The 17521-nt window shown below is 35.3% G+C and overlaps 1 protein-coding gene across 2 annotated transcripts; it reads right to left on the reverse strand.

Moving 5' to 3' along the window:
- Nucleotides 1-48: 48 nt before the first annotated feature.
- Nucleotides 49-12851, reverse strand: LOC127617425 (phosphoinositide 3-kinase adapter protein 1-like). Of its 2 annotated transcripts, none has more exons than XM_052089387.1 (17): nucleotides 12744-12851; nucleotides 10607-11035; nucleotides 9526-9764; nucleotides 8535-8679; nucleotides 8086-8228; nucleotides 7468-7600; nucleotides 6811-7007; nucleotides 6270-6438; nucleotides 5999-6067; nucleotides 5253-5528; nucleotides 5016-5078; nucleotides 4524-4726; nucleotides 4329-4389; nucleotides 2868-3035; nucleotides 2100-2170; nucleotides 1711-1811; nucleotides 49-885 (listed from the first exon to the last, which is right to left on the reverse strand). In XM_052089387.1, exons 2-17 carry the CDS (start codon nucleotides 11013-11015, stop codon nucleotides 771-773), a joined length of 2562 nt encoding a protein of 853 aa, XP_051945347.1. In that variant the 5' UTR covers nucleotides 11016-11035; nucleotides 12744-12851; the 3' UTR covers nucleotides 49-770. The 2 variants fall into 2 exon arrangements, with proteins under 2 accessions (XP_051945347.1, XP_051945346.1); XM_052089386.1 differs by having other exon boundaries at nucleotides 12570-12836.
- Nucleotides 12852-17521: the final 4670 nt, after the last annotated feature.

The raw sequence follows: 17521 nt of genomic DNA on the forward strand, positions 1-17521 counted from the left end.
ATAATTCTTCTTATTATTTAATCCTTGTGTTTTTAAAACCCTACACACGCACTTAAAATAGTTTTTATGTTTATTTTCAGGTTCATCCATTCAGGTTTTATATTTATCCATCCACTCCGGGCAAACACAGAAAACATTTTATTAATCAGTCATCACGGATCAACAAACATTAACAAACAGAACAGTAACACATACACAGACTGTCCCTTGTTTTCGTCACACTATGCACTCACACATTTTGTGCTGTAAAATGCACTACTTTCATTTTCTGCTTAGTTTCACGCACAATGCTCAGTTTAAGGTGATAAAAATACTGTAGCCAGGAGTGAAAAGTTCATTCATTAATAAATGTTGAAAATCAATCAACTTTAAATCTGATTTCCACTGAACACAGTCAACACAAAGAGTACTTCATTGCACAGAGTTCTAATAAAAAAGGTAGGTAAGTTCTTGATTTTGATGTTTGCTATAACTAACTGTATGCAGAGAGCACAAAATGAAAAGCTGCATATTGTAGCAAACAAGCAGCCATATCAGTGAACCCAAATTGCATTGCTTTAGCTGAAGACATTTTATAAATTAACACTTATAAAAGTTATAATGGTTGTTTTCATTGTAAGTCAGTCTAGATCAGCTCAAACACTTGAAGAATTGGACACTGATCCATTGTCTTTTACCCCTTCTTGAATATACTTTTTCAGATTTGAAAGGCTGGACACAAAAATTGCACAGTCATACAGATCGAAAGCCACCCATTTTGAAGAAGACCATCACCACATCCGTCTTGGTAGTGGTGGAGGTATCATAGGCCTTTGAGGGGGTGCCAGAGGAACAGGACGGGTAGGAGTTGATACATAGCGCTCGTTCAGCATGCTCTCCGTGTTCCTAAGAGACAGTGGGTTAAATTTGAATGAATTCTTGCCATGAATACTTTATTTTCTAAATGAGCTCCATTCAAACTTTATTTTGTAGATAATTTCAGCTTTTTCAGCCTTAGGTGTGCAGTATATTTTAGGGTTTGTAAACCTGATACTTAAAAAAAATAAAAATAAGATTACATTTTGAAAATCTCTCTTTGACTTAAATTGATAGAATTTGTGACAGTGATGACCTCATAAAAATATTTGAATGTTCTAAAATTAGAATCTAGTTATTCTTTACTAGCAATTAAATTGTGATTGGTCTTATCTCCCTTGTTTAAGTATTTAAAGCCGCCTCTAAACTACACAGTGACTATGTGTTTATCCGTGTCTGCAGCTGACAGAAAGCAAGGTGCATCTGCATTGCATTTTGTGGAACCAAACTCACCTCTTCACATAATTTAATGTTTTATGTGTATACATGATAAAGTTACTGATGGAAAGTTAAGCAAACTCTGAGTTTGTGGTTGGAAGAGTTTGATTGATGCTGTGGTTTGTCACATGGGGAGGTGTAGAGTTTCATATTTGAACCATCTTTGCTTCACCTACAAACTTATATCCAGTAATCTGGTACATCAGATAATACTTCTCGAAACTTTTCAGAAAAAAAAAAGTTCAAGGCCAAAACTCTCTGTTAACAGGTTCCCATCTGAAGACTCGCTGTGGAACATGGCTCTTCTGTTTTTAACTTACTTCTAAAGTGTAGTTACAAGAGCACTTCACAGTACTGCCATGACAAGACTAAAAACTATGTCTTAACTTATAAAGTGCAGTTGTTTGTAACACATACCGCTCTGTTGTGCGTGGCGGGACTCTGGGTGGAGGGAGCACTGGTGGAGTATCCACTATAGGGCGGGATGGCCGTGGTGGAAGAGGAATATCTGGAGGCTCCTTAAATCATGCAAGTGAACACATTTTAAACAGAAAAATATATATAAAGGCATAGCAAATATTAAGTGTACTGCAATTTCTTATATGGTTCATTCAAATTTGTCTTTACTGCATTTATCTTCATGCAAAATCAAGGAAATCCTTCTCTACTGTAAAATGATCTGTACACATTCACCAGATGAAATACATTTTAACAATACAGTCTAAACCTTGATTCAGGTAAAAGCACTTATAATTATTGTAATCATCCAAATGCTTGAGAAAAATTATAAAAGTATATGAGTTTACCTCACATTCACCATCTGCCCCACTGCTGTTGCTGACAGTGCTCTGAATGCTCAATCTGTGACTGCCACAACCTGCTCATGTCAAACACTTGGAATTACATTGTTGAAATGCTCTATAGTTGTAAACATGAGTTCTGTGACTTAAAAAAAAATGGTATACCCAAATATAAAAATGATGTCATAATTTACTCACCCTCATGTTTTGGTAAAGTCATGCTGTATGACTTTCTTTAAACACAAAAGGAGATGTTTTGATGAATATCTCGGTTCCATCTTTTCTAGATTAGGAGAATGTTAGTCTCAGTCACCACTCACTTCCATTGCATCTTTTTTCCACACAATTAAAGTGAATGATAACTGAGACTAACATCTAATATCTTTTGTGTTTCATGGAAGAAAGTCATACAATTTTGGAAGAACATGAGGGTGTGTGAATGATGAGTGAATTTCATTTTTGAATGAACAATTCAATTAAGTTTTAATAAGACAGTTTACAGATAACCTGTTCTGCTAATACCTGTAGAAATAAAACATAAAGGCCATGCTATTCATCTCTGGTCACACTTCTGTACTTTATGATATTCATCAGGTAGAAAGATCCAATAAGTCTCCACTAAAACCCATATCTGGACATTCTACCAAATTAAATGGCAGAATGTCTGTAAAGAATGGGCTGTAAAGCAGGGTAAATTGCACAGTTTCTGTTATTACTAGTATAATTTTCAAACGATATTATTGTGTGAGATTAAAGAAGTTATTCATTACATACTAGAAGTGCTGGAGGTGCTTCCTGTCTGCCAGGTTCCTCTCTGCAGCGGTCTACTAACAGGAGGTTGTTGGGTAACCAATCGAGGTGCATGTTCATATACCGCGCAATTAATGTTCGTATGAGACACCCACTGAACATTTGTTTGCATTGGTGGTGTAATCTTAAGATCTAATGGTACAAACATAAAAAACTGTAGTGAGATTTGCTAACAAATTCTGTTGTGCCTTTACAAAGTAATACTGAAAATTCTTGCACGCTATAACATAATATAATTACCAGATATTGTTTACAGTGGTGTTCCAAAGTTAAATTCTGACAATACTGTTAGCATTTTTATAATTTAATATATATTTTTATTATAATTAATATTATCAGCTCCTCATTTGCTTTAATGCAGGGGTGGGGAACGTCAGGCCTCAGGGCCGTATACAGCCCGCGAGAGACCATTTTACCTGGGCCGCGAGGACATTAAAAGCAAAAAAAAAAAAAGGCCTTGATTTTTTAAATTAACTATAACAAAAAATACAATTAAAATAATTATTATAATAATTTTAATTGAGTGCAAAGCAAAATATTGTAGAATAATAGGTATGGGAAAATATGTTATCGAATTTGGATATATCGCAAACCAAAAAAAATGACAAAACATATCGCGGCAAAACAGTTTTTTATTTTATTTGGTACCTTGATCTCTGTCCATGTGATCATAAATTGAATGACCTGTCAAATATAATAATCTTTCTATCGCTTGATTTTACCCCTACCGCTCCATTTTCCAACACTGTTTACTGAAGTGCTTAAAGTGCTTAAATTTAGTTTTAGAAATATAAGTACTGGAATAACTGGAAAATCGCCTTGTTATTTATTGAAAAGTGCTTGAGTTTAAAACAGACCATTTCTTCCATGTAATGTTTGTCCATCAAAGATAAGATACTGCACTTCACTTTCCTTGAAAAATTTGTCTTTTAATATCCTTTCTGTTCTTTACTGTCAGATAAAAAAGTAAAAAGAAATATTACTTTAATTACAGATGTGTTAAAAAAAAATTGGAAATTATAATGTGCATTTTGTGCAATGGGAGAAAGGTTCCCTACCCCTGCTTTAATGAGAGCATGCATTTGAGTGAGCATGATTCTACAAGTTTGAGAAAAATGTTATGATCTATTTTTTCCTGGCATGATTTCAGAATATTCAAAAAAATAAAAAACTTCCTGTGCAGATGCAAAAAAATCATACTTTTTGAACAAAATAACAGTCAATTTCAAAAATTTGCTTAGCTGAAAAAATCGTATTATTTTGCATCAAAACGTTAGTTTAAATGTTTTCAAAACTCTAAAACTTCACATTTATTTCCAGGTTTTTTTATTTAGATTTTGAATGCCAGATGTGGACAAAGACTTTTGAACCCCACTGTACATAGATAAAGAACATGTGCGACATAAGTGTCCTGTGTTTCCTTACCAGTTGTCCCCTTGTCTCTACAGCGCCGGGTGATGCTGTTTCTTAATCTCTGCAAATTTTCCTTGAAGTAAAATGTCACACATTTGCAAGGTTAAAAGTTGCTGTTGTCACAGAAATTGCAGAAACAACAAAAAACACACACACATAATTCATTTGACAGACTTCTATTTCAACAAATATCATGACATTTTTTACCTGTTGAAAGCGGAGGGAGTGTGATCTTTTATCTTGATCAAACTGCCAAGCCTTGAACTCCTGCACTGCCTCTTCAACGGTCAGCTCACCCACCTTGACCCTCTCCTGCAGAGAGATGAGCTGCCTCTGTCCAGGGGTCTTCATGCCTGCAAAGGGGTCATGGTGACTGCTCATGTCCCTATCTCGCACCAGCGGTACAGGTTCTAGAAAAGACAAGTGTGACAATTCATCCATCTTCTATAGCCGCTTGTCCTATGTACGGTCACAGGTAGTGCTGGAGTCTATAGCAAATATTGCCACACATAGGCCCAGTCGGACTCAAACTCAGGACCTTCTTGCTGTGATGCAACAGTGCTACCCACTGAGCCACCATGCTGCCCCCAATTGACAATTAATTATCATATTATACTTTTATTTTCAACTTAATGAAGCCATGCTTATGCACACCTCCCATAACATATGGATGTCATTAAGGCTGATACACTTTCATACCTAAAGACGAATCTCTCTCTGGCTTTTTACTTAATGTGTATACAGAGTCCTTGGGGGAAAACACTGTAAAAGATGACAAATGTTATTTTCTCATAGTAAAAACACTGTTGTGAATCACAATTGTGAATCTTAAAAAGGTGACTAGTACACCTGTTTTTCAAGTGTCAATAACTTGAAATTGTAGCAAATCAAATTAGATCAGCTGTACCTGAACCGTGGTTCACTTTTGTTTACTACCTTTAGAAATGTAGGTTGCATTATCAGGCTCTGGCAGACTGGGTGGCCGTGGAATGGGTGCAGGTGGGCGTTTGAGAACTTCAGGACCAATGCTGAAAGGAGGCTCCACGGTGTCATAAATTTGCTCACTGTAGCACACGTTATACAGGTCGTCCTCCATTTCCCCACTGATTTCCGGATCAATGCCCATGTCATGGTAATCATCACCATCCATGTCAGGATATCCACCATTGACTGAATTACGTTCCAAGGATTGTAAACACTTGTCCGGTTGTGCTAAAAGAGACTTCAAGACTTAGTAAGGTAACAGTATGTCACTTTGGTTTTCAAATTAAGAAAGTATGGTGTCATATTATTTGACAGTTAAAACGTATAAAAGGCTCAAAAATGGTACATAACAGGTTGCACACTGTGCAAACTTAGATACAGATTCAGTAAGGCTAGGCCAACAGTCTAATCTAATCAAGTTTTGATTGATTCCTCATATCCCTGTGTGTTGCTATACAAATATGAGGATAATATTGTGGGACTTCACAAATTATGCTTCCTTGGTGATGTTTTTAAATAATAGGTTTCCAGAGGCTAGAAGAATTTAGGCATATTCATATCTACATTAAGGACAAGTGGAAGGGCGTTTGGACATTTTTGTATTATGCCCTTATTAAATTATAGATGCAATTCCATGACAATGTTAGATCTTTGCAGACATAAATGACTATTGTGTCCAATGTCTCGTATTGTTGTACCTCCAAAAAAATTTCTCAGCATTGTCTCCTCAGGGTTGGAGTTCTTCAAAACACATTCTAAGTCATCATCTGTAAAAATATGGATTGTTTGTATGTACATATTTAATTACACCTTTTCACAACATCTTAAATGTATTTACATGCAGTAAGCCTATTAAACATGTCCCGTCATGTCTACATATGTGACTTTATTATCTGCCATTTGGCATGTGCATTTGATGTATAAAATTGCAAAAAATGTATACTCAAGTTTTGAATGAGAGTGCCATACCCAAACCCATATTAGGATTCAGATTCTTCATGCACTCGTAAATGTCCTCACTCTCCCCATAACTTGTGATGAAATTATGGGAAGTTGTCAACATATCCTCATAGACATCTTCATTTCCAGGGGTATTCTGGGACTCCTCCATATGGGCCTTCATTAAGTCCACTGTCTCCTATTTAGTTTAATGAAACAAATAAATAGCATCATGGAAAAAAAACATTTAAAAATAAAGGATATCTCAGAAAATTGCTATAGGCAATAATCAATCAACAAATATTGCTGTATCACTGTATATTGATTATAAAACAATCATATAGAGTATATAGCGTAACGGCATATTAAGATTTCCATTACTAATATTCCATGCAATGAACTTGCCCATAATACTTCTTTCGAATTCTAATCTAATCATGTTGTGTCAGGATGTCTTTTGCATGACAAGGATATTTAGTTTAGCATGCATTGATGTTATTAGTTGCAGGAGTCATCATGTATTCAAAGCATTAAGCCAAATATTTATAAAAAATGTACTCAATGAACTCACAACATATTCATCCATAAACTGTCTTAAATCTGAGAAGCCACTCTTCTCTGCCAGCTTGTTAGGGTAATCTCCATCTTTGTTCATCACGCTGTAGGCCTGCAAGGCTCCAGGGCACCGCATTAACAAAGATGTCAATTTCTTTAACCCATACTTGGCTGAGAAGTGAAGCAGTGTTGGGAGTTCCACGTCACGGTGATCTGAGGGGCAAAAGATAAAAATAAAGGAAATGTCAATGTTTCCTGCTTTTGAGATAATTATCCATCCGGCCACCGTTCTTGTAAGTCACTAGACTCTTATTAGACTTTGGCGAAAACAGTCCACAAAACAATTGCAACATCTCATTCTTGCTTTCTCCAAATTTCAAGCCAAATCCCAAATCATTTTGAAAGGTGATGTACATATATCATTTACTGATACGCTTTTTTCACATTTTAAACAGCCTCTGCAAGCAAATAACTAAATTTGACATCTGACAAACACAAGAGGTTTGAAAACATTCCTTCTGTTGACACGGTTTATTGTCAATGGCCTTGAAAATAATGTCTTTGATTAAAAACAAATAAGAAGTCCAGATAGAACAAATAAAGTGTTAACTTAGTGTTATAATCAATCTACCTTCATAAGAAGTAAATACAAAATTAGCATTAAATCACTTACTTGCTGATGTGTTCTCCTGTGCAATTTGACTAATTCCAAATATTTGTAATCCATTCAGAGGCATTAGTTCTTTGAGAGAGTCAGCAAGCAAATTATCCAGGGAATCTGGCACATTTGATGTGATATCAAATGCCTGAAAATTTCATTTTATAGGATCAAAACATATTGTGAAAAAAACAAATCTCCATTGAAATAAAAGTTATTAGCAGACGTTTCCTAAATGAAAGGATTAAAAGGTGTTAGGAAAATCTTATGGTGGAAATGTGTACACAAAATAATTTATAAAACGTTTTACAGTCTTTTTAATGTATTTTTAATTTTTTATGATAAGCTGTTTATTTTTAACAGCTGTTTCTTTGTTCCTGTTTCAGGACAGAAAAGTATTTATGGACTTTTATTGTTATAGACTAATCAATTAATTATGCAGAACTGATCAGAGTTACTGAGCCATCCAGACATCTGTTGTTCAATGCCAGGCCACCTTTGAACCTGAGGGCTCTGTCACTTTTTAAACTACTTCAATATTACAGGGTCTTTGTAGATTATGTAACCTATTTTATTGCAAGAAAGACTTTTACTGAATGTTTTTTACTAACTGTTTTGAAGTTTCATCATTACCTGACACATGAACTGCATAGGATCAGTTGCTTTCTCTAGATATCTGGAAATTTCCTCAATTTCTGTGTAATAATTTACTGTCGTTGAGCAGATCACAGACTCGTTATTATAAAGAGTTAAAGACACATTTCCAGCTGGCATATCTAAACGAAGTAAAACAAAACAACAGAAACTTTAGAAAACAAACAACATATATTAGAAAACAAAACTAGACAAACTTTAGAGCACAAACATAAGCAGATTATTAAGAAAACAAACATCAGATGAACTTTAGAAAAGAAACAAATGTTGTTTAGAAAACAAAAAAATTTCAAAACCTCAAACACACTGCTTCTTTTATAGTCAATGACCACATACACAGGAAACAATATTTAAATTCAATTGAAAGTGAAAAATGGAATGGAGGAACTGACATAAAAAGTTCCTCTTTTTGGTGCATTTGGTCTTACCAGGTGACTGTACAGTAACAATGCACTCGTTTACAAGAGTTCCAGGCATTCGTTTAGGTGTTGAGTGCTGAGAGTGAAACTCCACCTCCACGCTGCCCTCACCAGTGAATTTCTTAACCAAGATTATATAAATAATTATGCAAGTCTATATAGGGACAGACAAAAGATGGGAAAGTCATGAGAAACTGTGGTTTGAGGTAGAGTAACACTGGCTAATCCAAAATTAGTCTAATGTCGATTCAGCAAATGCTTTTAAATGCTGAGTGAGCAAAGAGCTAGTTTACAACATCGTAAACCACTTGGATTTCCCAAATTTCAAAAAGTAAAAAACATTTAAAATATTTTCTACCACATACTTTTTAATTGTAGAGAAAACTGAAAAAAAAAAAAAAAACAAACAAACGTTGACACAATGTTAACAAACCATCTAATAAATGTCACATTAAATGCTGAAATTCTGTCACACCGCATGACCTATAAAGCAACTTTTCTTTTATGGAATTAAATTAAGCATTTAATTTAAGCATACATTATCACATAACCAAAACTATTACAGATCAAATATTAAAAAGTACAAAATTACTTCATGGTGTATTTTAGAGATTAATAAAAACACAGAGGATAAACTTTGGCAGACATGAAAAGAAGACAAGAATAATGTCTACAACATTATTCTTTCATCAAATCATTGAAACGAGCGTCGCAAATCGTCTCATTCAAGCCTCTTTTAGCCAGAGGTCCCAAAAACCAATGTTGTCTTTCAATCTGATTTGAAATGCACAAAAATATGTGATCTCAAACCATGTGAGTTATATTTAGAATTCGCCTGTGCCACCTCCTTATGTGTTAATGACATTTATACTCCCGTCTTTATTTAAGGAAGAGTCTCTTGTGCTAACCATCAACATAATTTGAACTTGAATGCAAAATAGAGTTGTCACTCATCTTCAAACTGCTAAAGATAATTCTTCAAAAATACTTCAGCACTCACCCCACAAAGTATTCTGTCTGGTTGGACGGTGAGGCAGGTCTGGTCGTCTTGTGTCTCAGGGGTACTTAAATAAGTTTGCTCATGAGTGGGACAAACATCATCATCGTTCACCTCATGCCGCTCTAGTTCATCAGGTAAAGTCACGCTCTCAGGAATGTCAGATAATTTGAACTCATCCTTGTGTTCTTCCAGTTGAATTTCACCTTTCATCTCCTGGCCATGGTGTTGAATTACACATGCTTGAGTGAGAAATGATATGTTAAACATTACAGTAAATCTGGTAGCACTTTATAATAAGGTTACATTTGTTAACATTAGTAAATGCATTAATATCATGAACTAACAATGAACAATACATTGTTTACAGTATTTATGAATCTTTGTTAATATAAGTTAATGAAAATGTAATTGTTCATTGTGCATTCAGTAATGTGTTAGTGTATGTTGACAGGTTAAAATGAATAAATGCTGTAGAATTATTGTTTATTGTTAGTTAGTTCATTTTAAATAATTTTATTAACTAATGTTAACAAATAGAACTTTACAATATTTAAGCGTTACCGTAAATACTAAATTATTAGTTTATAGGTGATTTATTGTTTTGAAATCATTAATACATTAATAGGATTTATACGGATAAAATAAAATTAATTCATATTCAGTGTAGTAAACTATTTTATAACTGTTTATAAAGTGAAAATAAACTACTACTTTATAAATAATTTATATTGTGTAGTTATTATAAAATGTTATGTATAAAGTGTTATAAATTGTACTTTTTTATGATGGATATTTATCTTACAATTCATTCAAAAATGTATTACAATTAAATAGTATTAAAATAAAATAAAATATAAATCTCTCATTTAAAAAGAAAACACGAAATGATATTCATGTGCACTCTTTAGCAGGGTGTGAGTCTCTGCTTCAGGCAAGCTGCATGATGTAAATGGAGAGATGAAGTAATAATAATAATATCCAGGTATTAGATAGTTATCTGAGGTGATCCATATTGCAAATGTTAATATTGTCTTATGCTGAATGAGGCATTCTACTGTCAGAGAATGTTTAGAATACATACCATCATTAATGCACTCAAGGACTGTCGAAACATATAATGAAGGATCATCTTCTGAACTGAGTTTTCTCCAATGATCCCAGTGTTCAAAACAGTCTGCTGAAATTTCACTTTCTGATACTCCACACAAAAACGCAACAACTTTTTCAGGGGGTTGAAGAAGTTCCCGGAAAGTCTCCAGCACTTCAAGATCTCTCTGCATGTCCAAAAACACAGTAGACAGCAAAGGCATGATGCACTTGCTGACACATGCAAAGTCAAATAGCTCCTGATTTTCCAGCAAATTCTGGTCAAAAACATCAATCAAAAGAATGGAGCCTTCTATAAAGTTACACGATGCCACTAAGATTTGCTGCAGATACTTGGCCCATTCATTGGCCTCACTGGTATGAACAATTAACACCTCGCACATTGTGAAGTATCCAGGGTTTCCTGCAAAACAATGCAATATGCTTTAATTTAACAAATGCCACTTAACCTTGAATCTGAAGCACATGTGGAGCACATGAGCCTAAATAGTGCAGAAGATATAGTATAGTACAGTAATTCAGAATAGTCTCTTGGTTAGACTTTACTACATTTAAAAGCTATTTAAGCCCCTTCAAATGTTAAGGGAACTAAAATTCATTCTTTTCATTCTTCAAAACTGGGTAGCTCAGTTTGTAACCTGTGTTTTGTCACGAGAATGAAATCCTCATTGTTTTAAAATTAGAATATATGCTACAGTTGTTTAGAATAAAATACACTCCAAGCCATTTATTTATTTTGTGATTAATTCATTTTTGAGGAACTTCTGCTTTGTTAAGGGGTCTCAATGGTGAGCTGTAGGTCTACACTTTCTGTCATGTGAAGACGGAGGAATAAGATGGTTTCTTCAACCAAAAATATAGCCACAATTTAATATATCATCTTCTGTCTGCTAAAATCCAGGCTCTGTCTGACAGTTTGTCTCTGTGTTAATTTGGATACACAATTTTTAATCCAGATGCTCCCAGTGAAATTTCAAGCTTGCTGACCCTGAAAGCATAGCAAAGTAAGGGAGATTGGCACTTGGATCTTCATCCACTACTAACCACATCAACATAACAGATGTACGCAAAAGCAGAGCCTATTTATTACAGTTAGAAAAAAAACACGAAACTACACCAAAACTAATCAACTGTGTTCCTGCACTATGTTATAGTTGAGGTACTTGAGGGAACTTAAATGATTCCTAAGAATCAATTTCCATGTACGACTTCGAACTTCAATGGGGTTCTCGCTGTTGTTCTTTTTTCCGCTGCTTTGAAATAATCAGTTTTTGTGTCACGTTTATCTATTTTAAATATTCTGACTAAAACATGTCTGTACTTTTATTCAATTTGTTTTTATTTTATTGATTTTATTTTATATTTTATCTTATATATATATATATATATATATATATATATATATATATATATATATATATATATATATATATATATATAAACTGTAAAGCTGTAAAGCACCTTGAATGACTTCTGTGTGTGATAGGTGCTATTTAAATAAGCTTGCACTTGCACATTAGATGTCCTGCAGATGTAAATACTGCTAACAGCAATTGAATTTGCATTGAGTTAGACTGCATACAAAAAATATGTATCCTATGAAAGGAAAATAGATTTCATTTAGTTTTGTATCATACTCAAAATAAGCATTTTTGTTTATTTCCATCAAAACTTTAAAAGTTACAGTGTGGCTACAAGTAAGCAATAACTTCCTTATTGCTTTCACTATAATTTTTGTACTGTATAAACACTGTCTACGTATTCTAATCTTTATCACTTTCAAAAGAAAACAAATGACATTTAAGTCTTCTAAAATTAATTCAAAGCTAAAACATGTACATTTCTTTGGTTATAATCGAAAGCTGTAGTGACTGCCTTATTTATTCAAACATAACTTTTTAGCATTAAATTAGATCTACACATATAAAATTACTCACCTTGATAAGACACTCAGTGTAATAAATGCTGCCTTCCTTCAGGCAGTGTACAGTTGTTGCACCTTCCTGCAGTGGTTTTATATTTATCTCCTTTCTCGGTCTACCTTATGATCAAAATACTTTCTGTATTTGACTGTGGTACATGACCGATCTACCCTTCCAACCATGACTTACATTTACTAAAAGAAGCAGTCCATTTCCTGATGGTGGGTGGTAGCGTCACTTCCTAAAACACTTTGCAATGCGCTGCCTGAACTGACAGCTAGAGCTGCTATAAGCTACTGTAATTGTGAAAACAGTGAGCAATGTCCTAGAGAAGTTAAAATACTGAAGTTATACACCCGTTTAACAACATTTCACTGTAGGCGTGGCATAACCATTCTTTTACAGTTTCATACAGCATTGGTTTGCATTCAGTTGAGGACGTGTACAGTTCTGTAGACTAAAGTTACTCAAGAAGGTTTCAAATAAATTTCCAATATCTAAGTATTGGCATTATCTTAAATGTTATCCTTTTTCTTTTCATCATTTGCATTATACCATTATTATTATAATTTACTAGATTATTGTGGACCCTAAAAACTGCTTGCCAGGTAATAAGTATATGCACTGATTACATTTAAAAGAGCTGCCCTGTAACTGTTTAACTCTATGGGCAAATAAAGATGCAGCACTGCACTGAAAAGTCCCTGGCTTGATTAATGCCATTATTCAGCCCACCATTGACTAGAAAAAGGAAGTAAAAACTAGCAGTCTCTGCCATGACCAGGTACTTTTGAGTCAGGTTATAGCAAAATAAGGAAATTAAACATACTGTAGCTTAAGACACAGTTTCACCATCACTGTTCTGCTGGCAAGTGTCCCTGTCACTGTGTACAAAGTAATATGGACAAAATGTACTATATATGATTTCACATAAAGTAACATAGGCATTTCTACTTTAAGAAAAATCTTGAAGTTGGCTCACTAGCTTATGGCAGTTGAGGATGTCATTGACCCCATAAGAGAGTCCAAGAGAGAGGGTCAAGTGAACAATCTTTTTTTTTTATTTTTTATTGATGTGAAACATCAATGGTAGGTGTTATGGGAGACTGACATTGCATGGAAAGGATAACCTTAAATGGCTAGGGAACATTTTAAACAAAAACACCTCAACATAAGAAAACCAAGATACCATATTTGGCAAATAGGCAGCAGAATATAAAGAATATTTGTATAAAACATGTTACACCTACACACTCTCACAGCGAAATCGTAAGGATTCATATGACTTGGCTAATTCATATGTTATTGTACTGCACTCATATGAATTTGTACGACTTTCACTACAGCCAATGATGTCGCTGGACATCGTTTGCATCTAATAAGCGACAATGACTTGCTTCTGTCACACACAACAACTTCTTATCATGATTACACTCTACTGATCAGTTAGGTTTAGAGAAGGAGTTTGGGTAAGGGCATAATATTAATAAGTATGTCCTTAATGCCTTGTGCGTGAAACTCATGCTTACTTCCGCATTAGACATCCGGGCATTTGCATGTGATGAAATCGTAAAAATGTATATGAACAAACTCGTACGAAGTCATACGAAATTGCCAAGTCATAAAATATGTCAACATTTTTACGAGATTGGGTTGGTTACACACACAAATGCTGACAATCTACTTATTCATAAAGTGCCTGGCACATATCGTGCTACATTTACTCAGGGATCTTGCAGTTAGAAATGATGGTTTTAATCATTTCATAAAACTTTGTCTTTGCTGGTAACTTCCGTAAATACATTTTCAAATAAATAAATTTCTCTGGATTTAACATGTTTCGAAGTGTCACCATCAACCTTTATAACTTTCACACTAAAGACTACATTTGACCAGTTGACCTTAACTACAGGTTAAGCTAACATTTAACAAGTTAATATTTTACCACTGTACCATACAATTTTACAGGGATATTTAACTGTCAATAGAGGCAATGAATGTATTAAAGGTCAAATGATTTAACCACAGCATGGCTACTACAATGAAAGCAGTTAAGCTTTATTTCAGTGCAATTTGAAAACTACTGTCAACAACAGTGCACAGTGCAAAAGAAGAGTAATAGCACCGTCATTTTGCAGAGTAACTGTTTAGTAAGCCTGTTTTTGAATTGGATTGAACAACAGTTCCACTTCCTTGAGCTTAACTTCTACTGCACTGAACTTAAGTCCTAAAGCTATGCTGCAAATGTCTTACAACTAGCTATATTTGTACTTGAGTAAACTGGGGACAGTTCACTAAATGGCAACTGTACTGCAATGTACTACAGGTTATACTATGGTGGATTACCAGTATTCTTTAGATATGAGTACAGCTTAAGTACAATCACAGTATAGTTTTTCATTGTGTAGTCATGGAGACAGCCCAGTCATGTAGATTCAGAATATTAAACCTTTCCTACTGACCATGCAACACACAGGGTTGAGCATTTTTAATCCTTTAACATGGGATGTTATACATGGTCACACCGAGGGACAAAAGCATGAGATTTTTGCACCGTTAGAAAACAGCAACAATAGGTCAAATTGGCTCTTCATTTCAGCAAAAGTATGGGACATCCAGTCTCTTATAATTCCTAGACTGAACAACAGCAATGCTCCTCTCGGTGGGTTTCCTGGATTCTGGTGCATCGGGTCTGCCAATTGCTGCTCACATCATATTAAAGATACTGAGCTTGCTTTTGTTTGCATATCCACCCTTTTCCTGAAGTGTTAAATTATTCATATTCTGTTTTCTTTTGCCGACCTCCAGTGTTTTCAATTGCATTGGCATATTTTCTTAGTGCTGCATTGGCTCCACGGTGCCAATCCTTTAGACAGTCACAATGGCTGTTTATTGACAGTACCTCATCCAGCAAAGTTTAAGAAGTGGGTGGATAAAGCTATGAACCAAGATTAATTAAGCTGATACCATAAACTGAGTTTTTATTACAGCCAACAACTGAAAAGTTGGGCTTGAAGTAATTTTACTCCAACTAACACATAATGGTTGTTGTTCTCCATCTGAAACACTTGCATTGTTCGTTTTTACATTGTTTCTTATGCAGGCCAGAGGCCGCAACAAATAAACAGTCCAGCGGCAATTAGAATCATCATGGCGGCACCCAGTGTTTAATCAGGAAAACTTTAGATAGAAAACCCACTGGTTCTGCACCCTCCTTACTCCACTCTCTTTTGAAAATCTATGTTCTCTCCATAAGTTTGCGATCTGTGAGTGAGTGGCACCTTTGGTCCAATACAAAAGGGCAAAAAATCACTTTCCAGAACATTTACTTTCACAGTCTGATTGCAGGTTTTAAGAAACACCCAGAGACATCTCTTCTATGAGCAATTTGACTCAATTCTGTTAATGCAATAACTTGTTCAAAACTTTCAGGGACTTCCCAGGCCAAAAACACCATTTACTGAAAAGCTTCAGTAAAGTTTCAGTAACTGCTAATTCTGAACTACCGCAACTTTGTGATGTCACAGATGAATACATTTACATATGACCAACATGTTTACATGTCAACAATGCCTGCTGAGAGATCAGAAACACTGATTACGCAGTCATTTGTGGTGATAGGGAGAAAGGAGGATACATCCTATTATTACTAAACACCAGAGGACTGCTGATACACAAGTAAAATAAGGAAAAGGAGTGGTGGTGGTGTAGTGGGCTAAATCACATAACTGTTAATCAGAAGGTCGCTGGTTTGATCCCCACAGCCACCACTAGAGGCGTTTCCAGCATTGAAGGACATCTGGGGCTTAGCCCAGACAATTTTATTTGCATACTAGCAACCACTTCTCTGTAGTCCAAAGCCGGTGGAAGGGTATTCTTTGAGTTTTGCGCTGGCTGGGCCTGTTTCTACAGTTCCTAAATCTTCCAATCTAGTACTATCCTCGACTAACTCATTCTCTCTCCTCCCCAGAGGCGTTTCCAGCATTGAAGGACATCTGGGGCTTAGTGTATATTTCAAAAATCAAAGTGTTTATTTAATACAAACTAATATCACATAACAAGTCACGCATACATTTTATGTTAATGCTTATTGGTTATCCTTAGAGAAAACAACACCTTATAAACAAGAAAAGTACACTCCGAACGAGACTCGAACTGACGTCTCCGGCGTGAGAGACATATGCGCTAACAAGGAGCGTCAGTCATTTGTACACCTTTTGAGGTCAGGAGAGTGAGGTTTACACACTGCACAACTATCTACCTGCTGGCTCTCGTTACAAGTGCAGTGTGATAAAACTAGTGTTCCTGGTTACCCACTGACTTCTTTTGGAAAAATCCCCAAAGCCTCATTTGCTTCATTTTTGCTGTCTTTCCTGCTAACTGCTGTTAACTCGCCACTAAGTAACGTTAGTTGATGTCAACTCCTCCCCTACCTGCTGCATATTCAACAGAGGGAAGAAACGGAGTAGCCCATAGGCTACCGACAGCAAAGAAACTTATTCTATAGGCTAGATTATTTTTAAGACCTATATCTATTTTTACAGGCTGTATGCAGTATGTGCAAAGCCAAAGCACAATGAAATAAGGCAACTTGTGATTTCGGGGGTTTACTATTGTCCGGTTTCATATTTGTCAGTCAACATTTCAAAATACATTCGGGGCTACACTCAAAACACTTGGGGCTGAAGCCCCGGCAAAATCGGCTGACGCCGTGTCTGGCCACCACCATTGTGTCCTTGAGCAAGGCACTTACCTCCAGGTTGATCCAGGGGGATTGTCTCTGTAATAAGTGCACTGTAAGTCACTTTGGATAAAAGCATCTGCCAAATGCATAAATGGAAAAGTCAAACCTTTTGTGCTGTCTCTGGCTGGGTGTGGGGACTACTGCTCTGCATACAGTATCCTTTTGAAATATCCCAATATTAGAAACAAGTGGTTTAAAGGTGCACTCAGTATCTTTTTTTAAT

The sequence above is a fragment of the Xyrauchen texanus genome, chromosome 24 (genome assembly GCF_025860055.1).
Source record: "Xyrauchen texanus isolate HMW12.3.18 chromosome 24, RBS_HiC_50CHRs, whole genome shotgun sequence".
In the NCBI taxonomy this organism is placed as follows: domain Eukaryota; kingdom Metazoa; phylum Chordata; class Actinopteri; order Cypriniformes; family Catostomidae; genus Xyrauchen; species Xyrauchen texanus.